A 24,623-nucleotide genomic window follows, 5' to 3' on the forward strand; every position below is an offset into this window, starting at 1 on the left:
CCTCTTATTCCCCCGCCAGCCCCAGTTACTCTCCAACTTCCCCCAGTTACAGCCCTGCATCACCCAGCTATTCCCCATCAAACCCAAAATACTCCCCAGCAAGTCCATCTTACAGCCCAGCATCACCAGAATACAGCCCATCGAGTCCAAAATATACACCATCATCACCATCTTACTCCCCTGCCTCCCCATCCTACAGTCCATCCTCACCAAACTATTCTCCATCCAGTCCCAAGTACTCACCATCAAGTCCATCTTATTCACCCGCAAGCCCATCATACTCACCTACAAGTCCATCTTACTCCCCTTCGAGCCCTGGCTATTCCCCCTCCTCCCCAAGTTATTCCCCATCTAGCCCAGGAGCATCAAGTCCTGCATACAGCGGCCAAGCTGGCTACTCTCCAAGCAGCCCCTCTTACTCACCAACAAGTCCTTCATATTGCCCGGCCAGTCCCCGGTACACTCCAACTAGCCCAACATACACCCCGGGAGGGGACCTCTCTCCGGCTTCACCCAGCTATAGCCCTACTTCCCCAGGTGCAGAGAGCCCAGCTAGTCCATCATACAGCCCAACAAGCCCTTCTTACAGTCCTGCAAGTCCAATGTATTCTCCTACCAGCCCTGGTTATAGTCCTTTAAGTCCAGGTTACAGTCCTGCATCGCCAAGTTATACACCAAGCACCCCAGGTGGTGGGCAACACCATGGTCAAGCTAAAGACAGCGACGAAGACTAACTACAACAATCTATGCACATTATGTTGCTAGTGAAGTGGCCACGGTTCCAAAAACACTGCAGAAAAAAAACCCATAGAACAAAAAAACAGTGCAAAAAAAGACTTTCTAACGCGTGTTGTATTCTTTTCACCGAGTGTATATTCGTTATTTACTAATTTCTGTTAATATTCATTCAAATTCCCGCTTTCTGCCAAGTATAATTTTGTACAAGATACAGAATTGAGCTCTTCGTAAGTATAATTTTGTACAAGATACAGAATTGAGCTCTTCGTGTTTCGCAGTGGGTAGGAACAACTGATATGTGTACAACATTTTCAGAAGTGGCTCTAATGTTTTAACTTTAAAGTGAAAAATAAATGAAAATGAACACAATGTCAAGAATTAGTGACTATAAATAGAAACGGCAGTACGCCTACTGTTTTTGCAAACTGCTATTGGACCCAATACTGGTAGAGAATACAAAAGATTCAAAGGTGCAGCTGTGATGTTTGATTGTTTATATACATCGGACAAAGTGTTGCACTGCTATAGTTAAAACAGATGTTTTCATCTGCAACTGCTATCTCATGACCCATTGCGAAATCATACAGTTTTATCTCGTGGAACAGGGCTCGGGGTTGCCTTGTTAATTATTTTGCGTTTTTCTTGACCTCTCTTCAGCAACTTAGTTGCTTTTATACCATGGCGCCCTCGTTTTATACCGATTGCTTTTATGAGAGAGCAAAAGAAAAAAGGTAATATAATGGGTCTCCAAACACATCGTTTCTCTTCACCATTTGTTGTTTGACTTCCACGAATGTGTTAACATGCTTATGATTAGGTAATAGGTTACGTATTTATTCATGATTTTATTGCGAGTTAATGAATACTTCGTTTGGCTCTTATAAAATACATATTAGCTACGTCAGCTTATAAAGTGCGCCCATATTATACCTCGTATTCGTATATGACTTGTTAAAACAGATATAGAATTGTATGTTTATTAAAAAATACCCCTTAATACATTATTATACTATTTAGTTTTTTTGTAAATTAGTTGGGGGGGGGGAAAATGTGGTATTTTGGCGGTTGAATATTCTAAAATTTAAAAATAGTTAATTGGAACAGCTTTATTTAATAATTATCTATTTTGTAATGAGTTACAGTAAGAATAATATCTGTTTCTCTTTACAGGGGGGGGTTCTGACTTTTGTTGTATTATGAATTACTTTTACTCTAAAGTTAGACATGCTGTGTGAAACCATTTTGAATGTAGCTATTAAAAACACATGATCTAAGAAATAAAGTTTTCTCTTGGATATAAACATCTACGCAATGGCTGGCCTTATAAAGAAACAGATTCTCAAGCATCTTTCAAAGTAACTTTATTTTGTACCTTAGTAATTACACACAAAAAAAACTAAAACCCAATATGTGTTGATACCGCTACTAGAAGCGGGTGTGCTTTAAGAATTGACCCTATATATTATGATAGTAATGTTTTTGTTTCGCACTATAGGTTAACCCTTAATGTCATTTTTTCCTATAACTCACTGGAGAGTTGTACACTCTTATAAATACTGGTTATTAAATTTAATGTAACCAAATCTGGGTAAAAGTGTTTAGGGTCCTGTTTAACTAAATTTGATTAAAAGGTGTTAAGATTTTTTCTTTAACTAAATTTAAGTGAAAAGTATGGTGCTTAGTGGAGAATCCTCCCCCAAATTATCTGCTAAAAGTAATTACCAACTATTAATCTGTGTAACCACTAACCACAATCTCTTAACTAATGACCCCTAACCACCAACCTCTAACACTTTCCACTAGCATACTGGAGAATTCTTTCCTAGTGCCAAAGTGTTTTACTTAGTTTTTATTCTCAGGTTTGCGAAGAACTTATCAGCGGACAGTATAAACATCAGCACTCTACGTGGGGAAGGGGAATTAAATAACTTAGAACTTGATTGTGTTGCTCTTCAGAATCTAATGAACCTTCCCACGTGGCTACAGTTCAATCACGCCAAGTGTAATAGAGTTCATGTGAAGGTAAATCCGATGCTGTAGCACAGTTGGTTAGTGTTTACTGATGGATTGTCCAAATTATCAGCCACACATAAAAAAGATCGATAAAAAATAATCACTTACAAAGTAACTTATTTGGTAACTGGTAAGCGGGCACAAGGTTTATGAAACAGAACACCTGTGTCTAGCAACTGTCACTTTCTGGCCACCTGGAGATAAGGAATGTTCTTATATTCTTCTAGTATGAGTAACAGTAGGAATTTTTGTAGTGGTAAAATTAATATGTATGTTAGGTATGTGGTGTATGTATATTTTCTATTTAGTATAGCCCATTTAAGTATAAACGGCAACACATATTTGTTGTGTAATTGACTAATTGTACAATTCCTGTGCATTTAAAAATTACAAAATTGTAAATAAACGAATGATTTAATCAGTAGACAATAAATATAGTAAATTTTAGTTCTAGGCTGCTATAAGTGTTAACAACATAAAGTATAACTATTTAACACCCTAAATATATTTATGTAAAAAACAGAGGATATAAAAATGTAATGAATTTGAAATGCTCTATCAGTTGGTATCATATTATAATGTTTATTTGTTTTTTGCTTTCAGATTCCATTCACTAAGCTTAAAACAGCTCCTATTACAATTGTAAGTTGAAAAATATTCTTCTTTTGTTATTAAAGCTATTACCCTTCAAGTTATTACACTGTATGTGCCTACTGTATAAATATATATGTATAGAAAATGACCTTTGCTTATGGGATTAAACTATAACAAGTGGAGTTTAAATTTAAGTGTAGTTAATCTTAATTCCACAGGGCACCTTATTTGTGAGTGTGCCAAATTGCATAGGACTTGCCTATATTGACCATATAGAAGAGAACTAATGTTATGGTGAAATAAGATACTCATACAGTTCTGGGTTTAAAATGTTATTTAATTGACTGTTTTAATTCTTTAAATTCATTTCCTATCACCATTCACCACCACGGAAACATAGTTGTCAGGAAACCTCAAACTACCCCGGCAATTTGCCGCATGTCAATTTTTGGAGATGCAATATACTTAACAGTATTATATAGGCAATTTTTAAATAACTGAAAAGTGCATTAAACAGTTAGCGCTTCAGCGTGGTGAACTTCAAACAATATTGCTGTTTCCATAGCATTTCTGTTTATATTTATTATTTTTTAATGAGCTAAAATGCATAGGATCTCACCCATATAGAAAAGAACAACTGGTATAGTGGGATAAAATTCCAATCATATTTTTTTAAATGGTATTTTAATAACTGTTTCAATCAATACTGTTTTTATTTTTAATTGGTCAGTTGGCCAAATTGCTAAGACTTACCTATATAGAACAAACTGCTGTTACAGTGTCAGTGGGATAAGATACTCATAGAGTTGGTTTAAAAATGATGTTTTATTCACTGTTATGTTATAGTGGCATAAGAAAAAATGACCTGCTCATAAAACTGAGTTTTAATGTTTGATGTTTCTATAGCTTCTTGATTCTGTTGAACTTGATATGTCAACTTGTGAGAAACCACGAGCTCCCAACGGTGCTTCACCCATCCAAGCGTCAGCTTCAAGGTAATGAATGAAAGTGTTCATGTTTCCTTCAGCTTTACATTGATTATTGGCTTCTTACATATCTTGATTAACCTACTTTTAATCTTTATGTATGTTTAGCTTTTAATGAAATATATATATCTGTCCAAATTACGTGGAATATATTTAGAGCTATTTTTATACAGGTGTAGTGTTACCTCTTACAACTTATAATTTTAAATATTGGATTTTTACAATAAACACTATATTAGTATTAAGTTACACTTTTCATAGTCCGAAAACATTTGGTCTAAAATTTACTACTCTGTCAAACTCATGTTTAACATACAGTGGGGACAGTAGTTACGGCTTTGTTCAGAAGGTTCTGGAAGGAATTGCTGTTCGTATAAACTCCATCAGCGTAAACTTTACCTCAGCAGTATTTAAAGCAGAATTCCAGGTTTGAATTGCATTAGTGTATTTATATTTTGTGCAAAGGTGTGACATTTAAATTTATAATTTAATCTGGGATGGAATTGTTAAAATACAGTGAGTTCTATCATAGTTGCAAACACAGGAAACAAACTTTGATTAATGTGGCGCATGCAACATATTTTCGCTTGTGTGATATATACTCTACGACCTCACCCACATGGAATAAAATAGCATCTCATAGAAGTCTGAAAAAGATCTTTTTGCAACTTTTTTTTTGTTATCAACTGTGTAATCATACAGTTCATGTCACACAAGTTGATTATAATTTGCATACGTTGTCAATTTGAATTTGTTTGTTCCAGATATCTCAGTTGCTTCTATTCAGCACTGACCCTGAGGGCAAACAAACAGACTTGAGATTTACACGAATCTTAAACAAAGAATGGGGTCAGGTGGGAACTTGAACTTAATCTATGTAACACAGTAGCCACTATACTCTTAGTCTTGATAGACCTACATTGTTACAGTGGTAATCTAATAATGTAATTTTACCTTGTTTGAACATAAGTTTAAAAGCTTAAAATAGTTTATGGAAACTGCTTAAACCTCTTTGCTATTTATATTTGTAATACAGTAATTCAAATGTTGTAATGTGACAATAATTTGCCTTAAACACATAAAATGTTATGATTTATTCTTTTTTTTGATTGGATTTTTTGGGGATTGCTTTCAGCATTATTATAAGAAATATGATGTCTAAGGTCTCATCAGTTTTAAATTAATATCCTTTTTTTTCAAAATTACCTACAGGTGCTAACTTTTAAGAAAGTGACATGGCAGACAATGAGGATTGTGACGGATGCAGCGACATCACAATCGGGAGCAACTGCCACCCCAATTCGACTTATTACTAACCAAGCTCAAATTGGAATTACTTTAAGAAGAAAGGTAGAATAGTTTATTTTTAAAGAAAGGTCTTCAATAAATAAAGAAAAGGTCTTCAATAAATAAGTCTTTTTGCACAAACTGAATTTTATTTCGGAAAACTAAGGTAATTTTCCAATTTTTGTTCATATGTTCCCTATGTTTTGTCCAATCATTTTTTTATGTTTTGCTCAAGTTTGTCCAATTTTGTTAATGTACCTGACCTGACAGCAACAGTTTGCAATTTCAATTTATTCTTTAACAGTATATAGTGTTCCTAAGTTTTTTAGCGCATATGTTCCGCCAGGTACCTACGACTTTTATCATTGTTCCTTAATTTCTTGAAACGGTTTGCTATATTTGCAAAGTATAAGATTATCAACAGCAAACACTAACTTATAAACCCGCGAGTTTACCGTACAACATTATTATCTTACATTGCATTTTCGTTTTCAGATATCAGACTTATCTGTGCTAGCTACAAAACTTCATGTACAATTTGATGACCTACTGTGGGTGCTTACTGACGCTCAGGTTCAATCTGCTTTGTTGTGTGTTAAGTCGATCAGGGAAACTATAGAAAGATCCCAACAACAACAGAAACAAGAACAAAAACAACCAGAAGAAGTACAAGCAAACAGTTCAACTGTAAGTGTGGTTGTACCAGTATGAATGAATGAATGTAACTTAGTTTATCTTTGCGCGGCCTGAAAACGACAGACGATATAACATACTGTTCATACACCTTGTGGCAGCTGATGAGTTACCGTGTATGTTACTTTGTGGATTATTGTTTTTGTTGTTGATTTTTTGACTTTTTTATGTATGGGTCAGGGTCATAATTTGCCATGGTTTGTTGATTTAAATACTAACACGCCACATTTCCATGTATTTTACTTATCATTTGGGTTCATACAACATAGATATTGTGGTCAGCTTCAATACAAACATGACATATGTATCAATGTATGATACAATTTTCATCTTAAACATTTCATTTAAAAAGTAAAATCATGTTTATTGATGTCAAAAGTTAAAATTTTTCTTTTAATATTATACAAGTGTGGTAATGATATGAAAAACCCCCATCCATTTCACTTTAAATTAATCAATCAAAATTGTTTTTCTGAATTAGTAGCCCTAACCTACTGAATAAAATATGAGCTTAAATTTGCATTACTCCTTTTTACATGGGTGTAATGTGGACATCATATGGTGTGAAATTGACTCTTAATACGGTAATTTACCACAAAAAGTGTTAAATTTTACACCTAGAAAGAAATTATAAACTGGATAATAATGTGTGAAACTTTTGGTACAAATTACACCAACACTAACACACTGTATTTCAACACATATCGTTTAATGTGTCATGTACTTATGTATGAGATACAAGTCACTATGAACACCTTGTACCAGTAATAGTTTGTTTGATGTTTTATATGTTATGAGACAGTTAATATAAATTTTTCTTACGATAAATTAGTGAAATGTTAGTGACATATACATATAAGCCTTCTCTATACATTTGAAAACATAAATATATATATATATCTTTACCTGTACAAGCTGTGTATTTAACTTTACATTATATTACATTTGTTGTACAATCAGTAATTAACCATAAAAGCTTAGGTATTAAGGTATGTGTACACTTTCCAATTATAAACATTATAAATTTCTTGTTAAATTAGTTTTATTTGCTTGTTAAATCAGTTACTTGTAATGGTCTGTTGGATTATAATAGATCAAACCCATTACACAAATTACCAGTGTTTCCTTTATGTTTTATATTGTAAGTTTACCAATTCTCTTTTTAGTCTTTTTATAAACATTTGGTAATTGCTTTAGGCTATATTAATGTGTATTGTGGGTCACGCTGGAATTTACCTGATACTGTTGGTTTAAGATTATGATAACATATTCATTTAGTTTTTAAAAAGTATTCAGTAAGTTGTTTTTTTTAATTTTATGCTGTGCCTTTAATAAAAGTAAATTACAAAATTTTAAACAGGCAACGCATTTACTTCAATCAATTTTGACAGGGCAACACTGGAGTAATTGGACACAAGTTACCCAATCAAGCATTAATCTGTTCATTTGTTTTAATCCCCCAGAGACCAACAACAACAGCAACAACAACTGCTGATCCAGCCACTTCACAACAATCCACAGATGCATATTTCAACCGTTACAACATACAAGAATCTTCCGTTCATCTTGATTTAGACCGTATTGATTTGCATATTTGTGATGATGGGACAACTAACAATAACCAAGGTGACCACAATGTTATTGCAAGTGTGGATAGAAGCTACAATGCTATATCATACTAACTATTACATTTACATACCTATTTTTTTAGTGTATAATACTATTTTTACAAAAGAAGAAGGTCTATATAGTTTTCCATGTTTTTTTTTATGATGGGACAAGTAATTATTAACCAATATGACTAGTCTAACCACAATGTTATTTGGGACATAATGATTAAATTTCAATTTGTAGCCACTTATAAGAAAGTAGTTGAAGGAGGGGCGATTCTCATGACTTTCTTTGGATTAAAAATTGATCATTATCCTTCACATAAAGGAGGTAAAGTGCCTTGTATTTACATTTAATTCATTATTATTTATGATATCTTGTTAAGTATAATGTGTTCTTGTTATGTATAATGTGTTGTGCATATTTTTGTAGAAGAATTGTTTTGTTTTATTTCAACTAGATCTTATGAATTATTATATTAATATATATTAATATTATAGAGCATATTGATTTTCTTCAGTGACTTTCCTGCCTGCTTTATGAGCTAACTTTATATTCTCAATCACAAGCGCTTATTGTATAACAATCGGAGCAATATATGTATACCGCTGTTACTGTAAACTTTCTCGAGTGTTAAGATGTATGACAGATATCACTCATGTTGTAATGACTGTCGTTGCCCCGCTAAGTGAGGATAAATAAGTGACTTTCTTATATTTATATTATTGACTCTTTTATTTTATTCATATTATTAAAATGACTTACAAATAATGTTGATACTTGCAGCTGAAATTCGAACACATTTTCGTGACTATGGTGAAATACCAACAGCAAGAGACAAGTGGGCTCATGATATTATTTCGAACTTCAGGAAAGATTTTGTGACTTTAAAAAAAGCAGCAATGGCAGCCATGGCAGCTGGTAATACAGGTACATTGTTTTAACTTGTTTATGCTTGTTGTTTATATTGTGTTATTAATTCAATCGCATGTATTGTGTTATTGTATAGTTGGTCTGGGCCCTGGGGTAGGATGTTTATTGTTTATATTTACTTTAAATCTGTTTTAAAAACGTCAGTAATTGTTAAAAACCTGACTAGGAAATATGGGATATTATGTTGTAAAGTTATCTATCTCATCTCACAGCACCTTAAACTAGTGGAAGGACATCTAAATCCTAAACTTCTTGTGTGAAATAAATTATGCAGTAAAGCTGGCAAGAGTGTTATAGGCAACATATTTGACATTTAAATATAAAAACAGTATGTGGTGAGTGGTGTATGCACTAATGCACATTAGATAAGTACTAAGAAACCAAAATGTCACGCTTGTTTTAAAATTTCTTAGAACTACATTAACATTACTACTATTGAGTATGGATGAGATAGATTTTTCATTCATAGCTTTATACACAATTATACCTAAGCCATGCCAAGATATAGATTATGTTCACAGCGGAGTTACCTAATATTGTATCATTAATATGTTTTATATAACTTATAACTTTGTCTTTACCCTGCCATATTCACGCGTAAGACACATTCAATGTATTTGAACAAAATACATATCCCTAAAAAGATAATATCATTTATAGAAGTCCAAGTTTCCAAATCAAAAAGCAAACTACTTGAAAGCTGTCTTATTATTCGTCTCAATGATATAGAAATTTCCCAGGTATTTATATTCAAACATTTTTTTTTCTTTTATGGCTACCACGTAAGTAGTACCAGCATTATATGTAACTATAAACAGTGAAAAATCCTGTTTTCTCAGAGTTTTATTTCTCTACTAAATGATCCCTTTTGGGGTAATGGGCCAAGTCTGGCCTAAATCCCAAGTCCTCACGGTACTCACCCATACAAAATAAAAAAAAAAAAAAAAAAATGATCCCTTTATATTATTGTAGAGCAGTGCCCAGTTAAAGTTTCTTAGGTTTTTGTATTTAATAGTTTTTAATTATTGCTGTTAACTTACAACCAAATGTATAGAAATGAAACGTCCAGGTGTATATAATTGTAAAAGATCTTCTGCTAATTGTTTGTTTGTGATATTTAAAGAACCGACTGTTCGTCTGCCATGTGGCTAGACATGAGGGTTTGTTATTTAATGGTTTAGCCACATGACAGATAAAACATCAATATTAAAAGGTCACAGAGGCCTCCCCTTTACACCAGAAGGTCTCTTTTACACCTATCCTATAAAATAAAATATCTAACATTGCATTTTTAGCTTAATGTTTTTCCTCATATATTTGTGATTTTTGCATCTTTTCATATTTTTCACTTTTAATTTTTTCTATGTTTACTCCTCAGGTAACTTCCTCCAGTGATAAAGAAAGATGTAATGATAAAATCCTCTCCTCCCAACGCAAGGAGCTCCTCCTCCCAGATGACATGCCTCTTGGTTACGTGAGCATCACTGATTACTTTTATCCCGATGGTAGAGACTACCCTGGTGAGTGGTGGACTTGTGGTAATATTTAACATATAGATTAATGCGCAGCCATTCCAGTTTAATACAAATCAAATTGTTTTGTTACGCTGGCATTATATGTGTGGCACTTGTATAGCTCGGTAGTAGGGGCTTGCATCGTAATCAAAGGACACCGGGTTCAATGTTCGACACTGATAGGTGTATGTGTTCTTGAGGGACACTGCGATGCCATTAGTTGAAATACAGTTTGGTACGCGGCCTTCATCGTTTATAACCACTCAAATCGCTGTATTACACTTTGGTTACTTTTAGAGCTTAGGGATTGATTTTCTGACCTAATTGATAAAATGCTTGAATCTTGAATGTGCACCTTATACAAATACTTTGACACTTAATCCAAACAGAGCGATTTGATTGACTCAGCAAATCTTGTGTTTATCATCTTTTTAGTTTACCAAACCCCAATATCCATTCTAACGTAAACTCCCCCCAGCCCCCCACAGCAACATATTCGTGCGAGTAAACGCACCTCGTGTTCGTGTCCACTGGCCCTCCTTCCTATGGTGCAACCAACTAGCTCTATCCACCGTGCGATCCGTGCAGAAGATGTTGGAGGACCTTGGCATCCCCATCTCTTCATCCGATCCCAAGGAGGAAGATCACGTGGATATAAGAGTCGAAACTTTGATGCCAAGGGTACGGGAAATTCTTAGATTTTTGTATTTTTTAATTATATTATTTTTTTACTAATTGTTTGTTGAAAAAAAACTGATTTTTATACTTGTATCATTTTCTTGCCAATTTATTTATCATAACACATTTTGCAACTGTTATTTATACCACCTTTATTTTCTTGATTTGTATGCAAATTTTTAAAAGCCCTCTTTTATGCATATGTTTAAACCTTTCGATATTTTTCTAGATTTTTATTCCTTCATTCAAAACAACAGAGGATACAAATTCACCCATTGGTCTTGAAATTCAAGTCTCACAATCAACAAGTAAATGACAATATTGCATGTCAATAAAAGTTTCTTCTATATATGGATGGGGTCAACAGTCAGACTGTTTATTTACCTTGTGCATGTAACTAGTGTGACTGCATTATATAGAACATATTATAAAATTGAAACTTGTAGCCTTCATTTTAAAATGAATGCATTTTTTACCAATGGCCATTTAAAACGGTACCATTTTTTATTCTTCTTTTCTCGCGCAATAAGATATGTAATAGCAAAAGCAACTCGAATATGTTTTATAAAAAAGAAACTGCTAACTTCAAATAATACACATATCATCATATCATAATATTTAGTTTAATAATCACCAACAAGAAGTTATTTATACTAAACAGAATGGACTTGAGTTTCATTCTTATCACAATATGTCAACATTTTCATGAACCCTTTCTCTATATTATGCTATTGAAACCTCATAATAGTGATTGTTACATCACAATATCTTACTATTCACAGTAACAAACTGTAGATACGGAGAAAATTGTTCAAGATCAAGTTTATCAAAAGTTCTCCAGTCAATTAAAGATTCATATATATTTAAGTGGGTATATGGTGTTATGTTGTATTGCATATATACTGTGTTTAGTTGTATGGTAATGGAAACTCCTGCCTAATTCTATACTACATGACATAGAACCTAAAGGTGAACCTGTCTTCTGTGTGGTTCACAAAAGGTCTTTAAACCAGTATCTATTTAGAAGGAGTATATAAACTGCTTCATTGAATCTGTATTGTAACTTCATGGTTATTGGGGTAGTATGACAATAGATGTACATTCCAAAGATGTGCCCCACTGAAGACCTTACCCTAAATTAAGACTTTGTTGTTTTATGTCACTCCTCCTCTATTAGTGGATAGCCAACGGTATGTATGTTGGATAAAAGCAAATGCACCAAAATTATTTACCATAAAATAGACACTATTACATAGAGTCATAGTCATAGACCATAACATAAACAAATGCACACCAAGTCCAAAGACACCCCCATCACTATACCGCAATCTAAGGGATTAGGAGTCTCTTTAGGCTAAACCCTCAAGTTATTACCTTGAATTGATGTGGTATTACTACCTAACATGCTACTTTGTGTACCCATTTTATTCATACATGGCCACACTACTTAATAATCCATTCATTTCCAGCAACTCCGGTTCCTTCCCATGCGAACCAGGTTATGACTTGGACCATACACACCATGCATTACACAGCCATGCTAACCATCAAGATACACCTCTTAATACAGCTCTACACTCAAATACACCTCAGCTTAAAAGTAAGTGATGATAACTGTAAGCTTTTATATGAATATTTGTCATACCTTGACAACTGTGTGGGTAAAACGCTGTAAATGTAATACGTTAATAGTATGTTATGGCCTTATGGTGTTGCTATTATAGATCAGTTTTATTACTCAGCTAAATTTAAGCTGTAAATTCTGTATTGTATATGCAGTATTATAAATGGTAAGCTGTAGTTAACAAGGCTCTTTTAAATTCAGTTTTCATTTTCTGCAATAATTTTTGTTTACTACCAAATGGAAAATTTAAAGAGAAAAATGTAAATGCACTTGTATAACCACACTATTACTGCCAGGTGTATTATACTTGTATGTAACTCAGGTCTTCTGGCATAGAGGTGCGTACTGTTTTCAACGTCCTATACAGGGCGTCTTTATTAGGGCTTCTTCGTTTATTCTTATTCACCTTGATAAAGATGGACCTGTATATGACATTAAAACTTTAGCAAATAAATTCTGACTTTGAAACAAGTATTCTTAACCCCAGGTTCATCATTAAAACAGAAAGCTTACACCGATGTCTGGAATATTTGGTTACGTCAAGTATGGGTTGACTTTGTGATTCAAACCGACCAATCAAATCCCACAAAACGGCGTTCCACGCTCCCATTTGTCGACTCTCTACCAATCACAATGTGGATTTCAAAATCGGAAAAAAAATTTTCCGACACAAGTTCGATGCTGTCGTCAAACTCTGAGTCCGAGTTACGACAATCGCAGTCTACACCCATGTTCGAACAACCCCACACTAATTCAAGTGGTTTTGATCGGCCAGCATCTTACCCCACCTCACCCTTACGCGGTACAGACATAAAAACTGAAGATTTAAATGACAAAAGTCGTCCAGCGAGGAATAAAAAACTGTTGGATTTTTACAGAAGTTCTTTGGCAGGTTTGTGTTGTGTGGTAATAATAGTAATTCTCACAGTGTTTTTTTCTCTATGCAGTTTACCAGTACAGCATAGTGTACCAGCATAACAAAATATAGTGTACTTTTACATTACACTACACCACTACCAGCAGAATATAGTGTAACTTTAATGCAGTCTTACCTCAGAACCTAATGTCGTGTAACTTTTGTAATAAACTGTATTGGTTTAGAAACACCAGCCAAAGTAAAGAAAGAAGTCATCAAGCCATTGAAAGGAACAGCTGGAACTTATATTCTTATACATAGTGAAAAGGTAAAGTTTAAAAAAAACAACAATTATGAAAATCTTCTGTGTTTCCTGTCATCTGTTTCCACCTGTCATAAACTGTAATAAGATTTTAAAAATATTGACATATTTTGTTTGTTTTTCAACACAACTTTAAAATATAAAAGTTTAAACTAAATAAGTCACTAAAATGCTCAAAAGCACACTAGAAACAACAGTGTAAAAACCTTTTCAACCCCTGTTATAGTTTTTTTAACACTTTTATGTTTACTTTTTTCAATATTTTTTAAACTTCCAGCCCGTGCGTTTAATGCTCGATCATTTCCAATTCCTTTTCCTTCTTCGTTTGTTTGAATCGTTTGAAGGAATTGAGAAGAAAGTTTCAAGCGACACGGCATCCATATTATCTGATACTTCATCCTCATGTAATACATTAGATGGCATCAGGTGTGTTAATCATAATGTCTAACTTGAAAACAGTATTATGTAGTAATGTTAACGAATATACTATATAATATTTGGTTGTATTTAATGCTTACATGCAATACAGTAAATAAAAAAATACAAGTCTGAAATTCCTGTATTATTATAAAAATACACAAAAAAATAAAATTTATTGTTTTTTTATTTTAAATTCGAGATCTTTTGTTTAAATAAAAAAACACATAATTTATTGAATATTTTTTTAGTTCAAATTCACAAGAAGACGATAATACTTCGGACACCACTGCTGTGAGACTAGTTTTCCCATCGGCCGACATTAACTTGGTTCTACGAGCAAAAACAGAGGAAGAAGATGATGAAGATAAAACATCAAACCTTGATGATGATGAGCAATCTACAAGTGATACTCAAGGTGGGTAGGGTGAATGGATCTGAATATTTATCTTTGAGTGGCGGGGCAAAGACAGTCCCTATAAATAACACGGGTGTTCTGTTTCATACACCTTGTGCCTGTCAGCACGTATGTAACTTTGTGTGTGTTTATTTTTTTAGATATATGACAATTTATACAACCCATTAACAACCACTGGGGTGAACTTGCCATTAAGTGTCTTACCTCAGCACATAAACGCCCCCACAATGGTAGCAGCATCAAGTCTCGAACATGTAACTCATGGGCTACCTACAAACAGTCTAACCACTATGTCACTGCACCTGACCAGAAACTCAACTCTTTCTAAAACTGTCAAAACTATTAATACAGTTTAGAAACTGTTAAAACAACCCTTTTATTTTAGACCTGGTTTCCCCCATCTCACCCCCACCCCTGATACCGAACCCGTCAAGTTCAGGTTCACCCACCCCAGCCCCATCTGAATGTAGTTCCGATACCATAAGTATACTTGGTAGTGATGAAGCATTTGGACCAAGTATACGTACATCGACAACATGTCCGGTGGATGTTTCTAACACACCACTTGGTGGGAGTAGTGAGCAACCAGTAGTTCCTTTACCACAAGGTAATTAAATTAGAGTCTGTTCTATGTGTTCTACGGGACCTTTATAATATATATGCCTAGGGCTGTGGATTTTCCCTATTTTTGTTTAACCGTTAACCGTTCAGTTTTAACCGGTTAACCGGTTAACCGATACAAGTGTAATTCTAATAAAAGCGTCTTGTTTATCGCTTTTCTTTCGCGAATTTAAAGGCAACTTTACGACGTACGTATGGGCAAACGTTCTTAACGTTAAAGTAATGCTTTCTTATTCATATTCAAACCTGTTTTAAAACATCTGGCGTCTAAATAATCAACGTGTGAATTGCAATTATGACGCAGTTATTAACGTGTGAATTGCTATTATGTCGTAATCAATTGCCAGGTCAAACAATCGCTATTATGATGCAATGAATCCACGTGTGAATGCGTGCTTTTTCGTAATAAACACGCTGCTTGGCTGAGGAAAACATTTAAGTTGTGTATTACACCAATATGATGTTGCAAAACTAGTTAGCCTGCGGTATTAACAATCAAGATTGATGGCGTAATCGCCGTTGTAGGGCACGATCAAAGCAACAGCGTCCCTGCGCACTCTGTCTTATTGCAAAACAACAATCAACGAACACGAACACGTGCCTTTCGTGTAAATAAGACAGATTTTGATATACGTTTATGCCCTATGACGTCATAGTTCGGTTAACGACTTCAACTTTTCGTTAGCGGTTAACCGAATAGGTTCGGTTAACCGGTTAACCGTTAACTTTTCCACAGCCCTATATATGCCAAGATCAAAAATAGTCATTATATGACAATTTTTGCATATATAGTAGGGTGGGGGGAGATGGGCCACTTTTTCAGTCTATTTTCTCGCCCTGTTTGGTAGTGGATATTCTGATATTATGTGCTAAATGTGTCCCATCTTTCCCCACCCTACTATATATCAGAAATGCCATAAGATCAGAAAACAGTCAAGCTATTATTCTGCATGTGTGAAATTCATGGTAGCCATAGGCCATGAGATTTAGGTCACAGTAGGCCAATCACCCTAAATTTTTTTTTTTTTAAATAAAACTGATTTATCATATTTTAAAATGAAGTACTCTACTTTTAAAAAAAACAAGTACTAATCCCTTTGTCTTATCTTGGGATTAAGTTGGATTTGTACGAAAATCTAATATTTCTAATAGTAGTTTATGTCACTGCAGGAAACTCTGATTTTACACAGTTTTACTTTATCAATTTGTACATAATTATATTTACCCACCAAGACACCATTACCAGGTCGCAGGCGAGCCAACACCGATTTATCTGTAGCCGTTCGGTTAAAATCAGAAAGTCGATTAAAATCTCGTTTGAATGTGGTTTCCTCCCCCAGCAGTATATCATCTACTGCTTCATGCGATAATCTATCTAACAGGTGAGATGTATTCTAAACTAATCTATAAAAAATCATAAAAAAATCAAAAATCATCATCACTCATTTTTTTAAAAGTCACTTCATTTTTTAATAGTCACATATTTTTTAAATGTAACTCATTTTCTTTAAAGTCACTCACTAAACTTTTTATACATAATAAAGGTCAATTTAACTTACTTTGACATTACTGAAGATGGTTTTAGTTTTTAAACACAAAAAAGTTTGGAATAAAAAAATCTACATTGTTAAAACACATGTTTAACTAAGTCCTTAATAAATATAACTTTTTTATAGATCCACAATTGTCAGTTCAAGCGGTTACGAAACTGGTTCAGTTGATTCGGTCAACCAACCGGTTTTAACTGGTTTTGACGATGATATTAAGTCGCTTGATTCAAGTTGTGACGGAGACGCTCAGTTTGTTATTATTGAGGTTGATGGTCAGCCGAGGGCTGTTATGGATGAACGCACACCGTTGTTGGACATAGAGAACACAGGAATGTAAGTTTGACATTTGGTTGGTACCCTGGGTGTTAGGGTAACTGGCCGTGGCATGTCACCCTGGAGGGCTAAACATAGTGGAATAGGATAAAGTTTGACACAAATAAATTCTAGAAGAGCTGTGTTAGAAAACAAGTGTAATATGGCTGGCAGGAATAGTGTATTCAGTTAGTTTTGCATGTTTAGGTAGAACTAATATGGGTTTCAGTTTCAACATCTTTTTCCATAAGGGGGCGTTGAAAGTGAGAATTTAATTTAAATTTATATCATGCATGGGTCAGCAGGGCAACAACTATAAGTATAATAAATGTTTACAGTGGTTAACATTAAAAAAAATAGGTTTGTTACCACTTTAAAAATAAATTCACTCAAAATGTAAATTGCAAAAGTGTCAATTACTACAACATAAACATTGCTATAAATTACTTATACTAAAATAGTTTTTATTTGTTTGTTACTAGTTGTGTATTTATTTCATTATTTTCTCCACCACAGTGTTAAGATACCTCCACCACCACCAGTAATGGTTCAATCCCAAGATACAATACTTGATACTGAGAGCGATGTTTCTCAAGATACAGTGCCTTGTGTTAATGATAAGTCAACCATGGACCTTGATATGGTGGGTTATATATTATATGATTTATACATTGTCACAATTATCATTTATTGATAAACATTTTTAACTGCAATATTAAAAACCTCCAATAAACATTTTAAACCTAAAAACTTTCTTTTAAAATTTACTTCATTTTTTTATAATATGTAATTTTTACATTGCAAAAACAGCATTTACAACTTTTTCACATATTTAAAGATGCAAGTAAAAATTAAATACTAACTAACATCATTTAACATTCATTCTGTATTCAAAACATTACATGAAGTTAATTTCAGTAAACATAATAGCGTAAACATTTTGAATTTACTATTTATTGAACATATCATAAGATAGAGAGAATAATAAAATGTAAAAATACACAGAACCATACACTTTTAACCCTTCTACAGGTATCTGTGTTTAAAATATGACATAAGTAAATTTTAGTTTAATTTCAAGCAAAATCTGTATTAAAAACAAACTGACATCATTCAACTCAGGTCTCTGTGTTCAAAATATCGGCCACAGATGGGGTTGAGTTATGTGTTGACGCTGGTGGTGAAAACACTGTGTTACGCATCGCTGCACATACTCTCGGACTTCACGAGCTCGGAAACATGACTCGGGATAATTCGGCCGTACAATTCTCATCACCAGGTAGGGCTAGATATTTTATCGAATTTTTGAACAAATGTTATAAATTCCAATGTTAGGGACAAAGACAGTTGCTATAACACTGATGTTCGGTCTTATACACTTCGTGCTCACTTACAAGATACTACAATTGTAACTTTGTGGGTTTTTGTTTCTTTTCAGACAAAAACACAAATATTATTAGGAAAATTCTTCCATTTACCAATAAGATTCCTTGTTTTCGTCAGTATAACTGCTTTTACAAACGTCACTACAACCAAAATGACATGTTTGTAACATATTTCATAAGTTAACAGCCTAATATATTGATGAATTCCCACACAGACACCACCACAAAGAAGAACATCTCTCCTCCCATCCTCCCTTCACTAAGGATGAGGTTGGATGGAGGTCCTGCAGCATCCAGGTTTTCCCCTGCATCCGCATCTAATGGGATTATAAGGATCAACGCTCAGGATGTGGAAGAGACAGTCTGCTCATCTACTTTAGAAAATATTGGTCAGTTATTAAGTTATGGTCACATATGTATCATACAATTTTTAACTTATACATTTCGGTTTAAAAATAAAACTATCTTTAGTAGTGTCAGTTGTTCTATTCTATATGGGTGAGGTCCCGCGGCATGCCACGCCATGAGCTATGGGATTTAGCCCAGGATTGGCCCATTACTCCAACACCCAGGGTGCTACCGCATGGAACAGTTGTAGTTGTTAAAATAAACAACGCTGTAATTTTGGAATTTAGTTATTTTTAATACTATAGTAGCGATGAGGCACCTTTAGCACATACGGTATATGGGAGTCGTGAGGATACAGTTTTATAATTCTTTAAATTTTCTTTGTTTACCACTAAACAGGACGAAAAAACAGAATGAAAAGGTGTCTCATTTTTCGCCACATTACTATAATATAAAACTAACCATATCACAACAGGTAATATATACAATATACACCACAGGTGCTTTCCTCGAAGATGAAGTAGCACCTGATATTCTACCAATGAAAGTTGAAGCAACAAATATCCATCTTACTATAAAGGTGGGGGTTTATATAAAGTTGTATTTTCAAGTCACTTATTCATTACTAACTATGTCACATAATAAAGTATTCATGTAATATTTGTAAATAGAAAAAATATAGTTTAAGATATATTACTGTGTCTTATACTTTTATATTACATAAAATTCTTTCAAACAATCATTAAGCTAAGAGTTGCCATTGTAAGCATATGTGTACTTGGGCAAGACATTTAACGGGAATTGCTCCAACCCAGTGGTCACTAATGGGTTGTTCAAATTATCGGCGACTCATAGAATAAAAATATCCCTAAAAAAATCATCACCCACAAAGTAACATACACTCCTAAGCTGGCACGAGGTGTATATATGTTATAACTGTTGTTGCCCTGCCACAAAAAGATATAAAACTTAGATTCATTTACCCACAAACAGAATGACATACCCCCGATTTACCCCACAAGCGCAGCAGTGCCTCCAGTGGAACTCCACGTACACAGTGCAAATATAACAAGGGATGATGAAGGGGTGTTTCATATTTCAAGTTAGTTTATTGTTTTTGTTGCTATTATGTATGGGTGATGCCCCTACTAATAAATTATAAGTTTACTTTTAAAAAAAATTATTATTTTATAAAGTTTTATTTAAAAACTTCTTTAAAAAAAACAAACCCATTTTACATTTTTTTAAAGTCTTATCAAAACAATTATAATTAATTTTTACTTCTGAAGTTCTGACCTTCCTTTTAGAGTTTTAGACAACTTTAAATTTGATATCAAAACATTTGAAATTCAACAATTATACCATCATGTTATGTTAACATTTCATCTTCATATTTTTCAGCTGAATCTTCTGCAGCTTCATCTTCAACTTTATTATCCAGTTTGTCAGGCATGGCCAAACAAAACCATAAAGAAACAACTTCCACCCAAACTACATCTCAAGAAACTAAAACACCAGTAACCACTCCGACTGAAACAAGCAATACAAACCATACGCACACAACCACTTTATGTAATGGTGTCCTTCCAAATACCCTACACACCACATCCCCACTAACACTGAAGCAAATAAGCAAAGATAAAGTAGATTCAATTAATGACAATCAAGTATTGGTGAATGGCGATATCAGTAATGATTATGAAAGTTTAAAAGAGAGGATTAACGAACTTACAAGAGAAAGAGATTCACTTGCTGCAGCTCTAAGCCATATACAAGTAAGTTTTCATGATGTTTAATACAAACGTGTTATTAATTTTTTTTGTTAAAGATTAAGTCTTATTTCTTGATATTTCTTTCGAAAGTTTCAAGTTTTTTTCGTTTTCAGGAAGAGTTGATGTTATCTGAACGTGACCGCGCCACTTTAAAAACACAAGTCTCACAAAGCTCGTAACAAAAACGAACCAACATAATCCCACCGTTAGCAAATGATGCATGGTGTACAAAGTACATGACTTAATATAAGCAATATATAAAAAGTCCAGAAGTAAGCGGTAACAATTTCAAATAATTCATAACTTTTTGTTATTTATTTTAGCAAGTGGTCCTTAATTTATCGAATGAGTGCAATATATCATCTTTTGATGAAGCAAATTGTGTTTGTTGCAAATGTTCCCTTTTATGCATGTTATGGTGCCATTGGGGATTTATGCTTGAAATGCCAATTTCGCTAGAATACTTTTTATTTATCTCGCTAAAATCCTAACATTTTTTTGAATTTTTATTATAGAAATCTTAAATGATATAGTAAATGGATGAAAATAGTTGTTTTGTAATTTTGGCAAAATTTTTGATTTTTAGTGAATATCCAACTGTATTTTACTTTTGCACCCCTCATTAAAGCATGGTGCTTACACCTTTATTGTAACACATATTTTATGAGATTTAAATTAATCACCATGACATCATAAATGGTATTATGAAGTATATTTCACATCCACTGTGACACACATGGTAGTTTGAAGTGTTTTGCTGAAATTTCATCATGCTTGATTACACCACGGTTGGTACTTAAATACAACAAGCTTCATTATTTGCTGTGAATTTTTTGCATTTTTATTTGATCACAAAACACATTTAAACAGGACATATTGTCAGACAAATCACACTGTTATCATATCTCAAAAGGTCTTAATTAGTATAAAGTCAGTTCAGCTCATATACTGCTCATGAGCTGAACCTGATTTAAAAAACTGAAAGTCAGCTCCAACAGCTGCAGAAAGAAGTTTCTGGATATTTCTTTCTTCAATGGTTCCAAAGCAGCAGCCATTAGCTTTGTCAATCTCCTTCAGCAAATTCAGCATGCTCTCTTTGTCCTGCACATTCAGTGGAGTGAATGATACAAGACTGTAATCTTCAATGACACTGCATAGCTTCCTGTATAAGACAGAGTTTAAAATAGATATCAGTGACAGAAAAAAGGAACTGTAGGAAATTACACTTTTAGATAATAGATCAAATCTGATCTAAATCCTATGTCCTCGCTTTCCTACAAATCCATATTATATGGGCCAAGTATCTATAACTGGGGATTTTAAATTAGGGTCTGTGTTAAGAGGACAGAAAGAATGCTTTACAGAATATTTTAAGAAATTGTAAACCTAAAAAGACTAAGAAACAATTTAGTGTTGAGTGATATGTTTTAAAATGAGCAAAAAGTAAATATAGTTTCCAGCACAGGTTAAATGTATACAGACATATAAAGTTCTTATCTAAGATCAAACCTACTGATTTAAACTTTGGAATTTTCTCATAAAAGGGTCGTCCCCATCACTTTCAAGGAGTTTATTTAAATCCAAGACTTCAGTGTAATATTCTAAGTGAAATGGAAACCTGAAAGGATGTAAATAGTGTCACTAATAACTGTATTTAAAAAGCTACAGTTAAACAGAAAATCTGTGTAGGATTAACCAAGAAAAGGAACATTGTCAATAGAAACTGTTAAACTGTCATGTTATAATGACTGTTGCATCCTGTGACACAAAAGTTTCATTAATTCATTAAGTTTTTTAAAAAACCTCTTACTTTCCATATTCTTCTGCTATGTCCATTTTCGACAGGACATTAACGTGAGGTAAGCCCATATGTAGCATGGTTGCCAGTGAGGTTAGAAGCACAGCTATGAACTTGCTGGCTTCAGCACAGTAGTGAGCATCGACCAGATGAACTGCAGCAAGCCTTACACCAACATCTTTACTTGTAAGATGTTCAATTACTTCTTTGAGGGCATTATGATGGGTGTATATTTCTACTTGACCAGGGCAGTCAAATATGAAGTATCTATATCAATAATATAATTCAGAATAACGATTTAAATGGTTATAATTTTCAAAACCAGGCTTTGATTTTATATTTACTTATTATCAGAAGTAGTTGGAGCATCATTTTATTTTATAATTACAGTATATTAAAAAATGATAAAATAGCATTGTATTGATACAAATTCCATAAGAATTCTGCATATCATTCACCAGGTGTGTACCAAAAATATTACACATTCAATTTTATTTTATTTTGTGAACAACTTTGACTTAATGTTTACCTTCCTGGAAAATTGTTCATTTTTTCCAAGAGCCAGTGCTGATTATTTCTTAAATATTCCATGCAGTATAACAAGCCTCCATTTGGTCCAAGTGACATATGTTTCATTACATCTTCTACCGTTACTAACTCGTTAATATTTATATCACAATCGTACGGTATAAACTCATTAGCTGGATCAAGGTTTACAACACAGCATTCTCTACCAATAGCTTTCATAAATTGTTGCATTCCATGGCAGAAAGTGGTTTTCCCACTGCCAGGGGGTCCAATAACCAACTGTCCAAAAGAAGTTTTATTCATGTTTATTCCAGCCATGTTTTTCGCGTAAATTTACTAAAAATCTGCAAGATTTTTGTAAAGGTATTTTCCACGGTGCTCGAAACTGCAGAAAGAGAATCTATTGCCGACAGTTTCGAACGATTTGTTTTTCATATCAGCGTTAACTTGAATGTCTTTGAATTCCCCAGACACTATCAATATTCCAATGGATGTGAGGAAAAGACCCAGGATGCACTGAAGCACAATCTGTTGATGAATAAGTGAACATGCATATTTATATATTGAACAGCCTGTACAACATAACATGCAGTGTATACATGATACATAAACTATAGCAATTTAATTAAACAGTAATGCTGGTATAAAGAATTAACACATTGGAATTTAACACTTTATATTTAGATTTATTTATATTTTATCGGAAATTCACTTATGCATTTACATGGCTATATTACTATAAATAAGTAAAAAGTAAAATACCAAAAACTATGCTTAAAAATACAAAAAGTATTTCGTTTTTGGATACTTACATCCAAAGGTAAGGAGTAAAACTCCTGCTCAGTCAATCGAACAAATGATCTATCTGAAATTGTTAAGTGTAGTATGTTATGTAACAGAGTAGTTTAAAAGGCATATATTGGAATTATATGTGAAAATACGAACGTACGTTGTGCTGCGGATATTCCGGAGTGAATTAAACAACCAAACCCGAGAAGGAGGAAAAAATTAACGTACAGTTTGGCCATTTCAGTTCCTACAAGACATTATATCTGTATTTATAATAAATAAACGTATAAACTAAATTTATTAACACTCTTTAATTCTTTTTTATTAACGCATGAAAAATAATGCCAAGTCATGTTCTTACATAAAGACATCATACACCGCATTTTTAAATGGGGAGCGAATCATATAGTACAAAAGGCATCTAACGTTTCTTTGATGTATTTTTTTAAAAAACAATATTCTAGTTGTTTTTTATTTAAATTAAGACAGATATTTTTTTTATTTTAATGAAGCAACTGAACCAATCTCGTTTATACTATGACGCATTCGTGCTTTGTGTTCATTTCATAGAAGTGAAGTTTCTTATCAAAACTTTTCGCTTTTACAGGAAACCACCTGAATTGTATAAAGCGTAAGTAAGATTTAGTTTTTGGTTGTAAAATGATGTTGAATTGATCAGAAGCTGTCATCTAAAGTTGTTTAATTTATTTAAGGCGTTAATTTAAAGCTTAAAGGGTAGTGCTGTACGTGAATTCGTATTTACATCTTTATAAATTGATTTGGAAATTGTAATTTGTATTTTTTGGCGTGATATTTGACACTATTGTTAAGATGTA

General features: G+C 33.4%; 3 protein-coding genes across 3 annotated transcripts in view; 2 read left to right on the forward strand and 1 right to left on the reverse strand.

The window, feature by feature from the left end:
- The window catches only part of LOC100177272 (DNA-directed RNA polymerase II subunit RPB1-like), a 16,874-nt gene extending 15,767 nt beyond the window's left edge, over positions 1 to 1,107 (forward strand). Inside the window, 1 exon segment of the mRNA XM_026835250.1 lies at positions 1 to 1,107. This exon segment is cut by the window's left edge and continues 2 nt beyond it. Coding sequence (XP_026691051.1) covers positions 1 to 734 — 734 coding nt within the window. The 3' untranslated portion in view covers positions 735 to 1,107.
- An 807-nt stretch (positions 1,108 to 1,914) lies between these two features.
- On the forward strand, positions 1,915 to 21,490 carry LOC494371 (UHRF1-binding protein 1-like). Its single transcript, XM_002121235.5, has 31 exons — positions 1,915 to 2,093; positions 2,598 to 2,760; positions 3,355 to 3,393; positions 4,252 to 4,340; positions 4,650 to 4,758; positions 5,096 to 5,185; positions 5,544 to 5,681; positions 6,114 to 6,305; positions 7,775 to 7,937; positions 8,166 to 8,252; positions 8,709 to 8,852; positions 9,516 to 9,595; positions 10,234 to 10,375; positions 10,848 to 11,050; positions 11,277 to 11,355; positions 11,830 to 11,914; positions 12,517 to 12,647; positions 13,159 to 13,563; positions 13,773 to 13,855; positions 14,127 to 14,275; positions 14,518 to 14,684; positions 15,070 to 15,291; positions 16,552 to 16,687; positions 16,982 to 17,188; positions 17,684 to 17,810; positions 18,290 to 18,446; positions 18,768 to 18,941; positions 19,401 to 19,480; positions 19,894 to 20,002; positions 20,302 to 20,675; positions 20,786 to 21,490. Exons 1-31 carry the CDS (start codon positions 2,050 to 2,052, stop codon positions 20,849 to 20,851), a joined length of 4,434 nt encoding a protein of 1,477 aa, XP_002121271.2. The 5' UTR covers positions 1,915 to 2,049; the 3' UTR covers positions 20,852 to 21,490.
- On the reverse strand, positions 21,491 to 24,105 carry LOC100181475 (GPN-loop GTPase 2). Its single transcript, XM_002126724.5, has 6 exons — positions 23,948 to 24,105; positions 23,811 to 23,863; positions 23,000 to 23,526; positions 22,483 to 22,737; positions 22,186 to 22,290; positions 21,491 to 21,834 (listed from the first exon to the last, which is right to left on the reverse strand). The coding sequence occupies exons 3-6, from the start codon at positions 23,314 to 23,316 to the stop codon at positions 21,609 to 21,611; spliced, it is 903 nt and encodes a 300-aa protein (XP_002126760.1). The 5' UTR covers positions 23,317 to 23,526; positions 23,811 to 23,863; positions 23,948 to 24,105; the 3' UTR covers positions 21,491 to 21,608.
- Between the last annotated feature and the right edge of the window lie 518 nt (positions 24,106 to 24,623).

This window comes from Ciona intestinalis, chromosome 7, assembly GCF_000224145.3.
Source record: "Ciona intestinalis chromosome 7, KH, whole genome shotgun sequence".
In the NCBI taxonomy this organism is placed as follows: domain Eukaryota; kingdom Metazoa; phylum Chordata; class Ascidiacea; order Phlebobranchia; family Cionidae; genus Ciona; species Ciona intestinalis.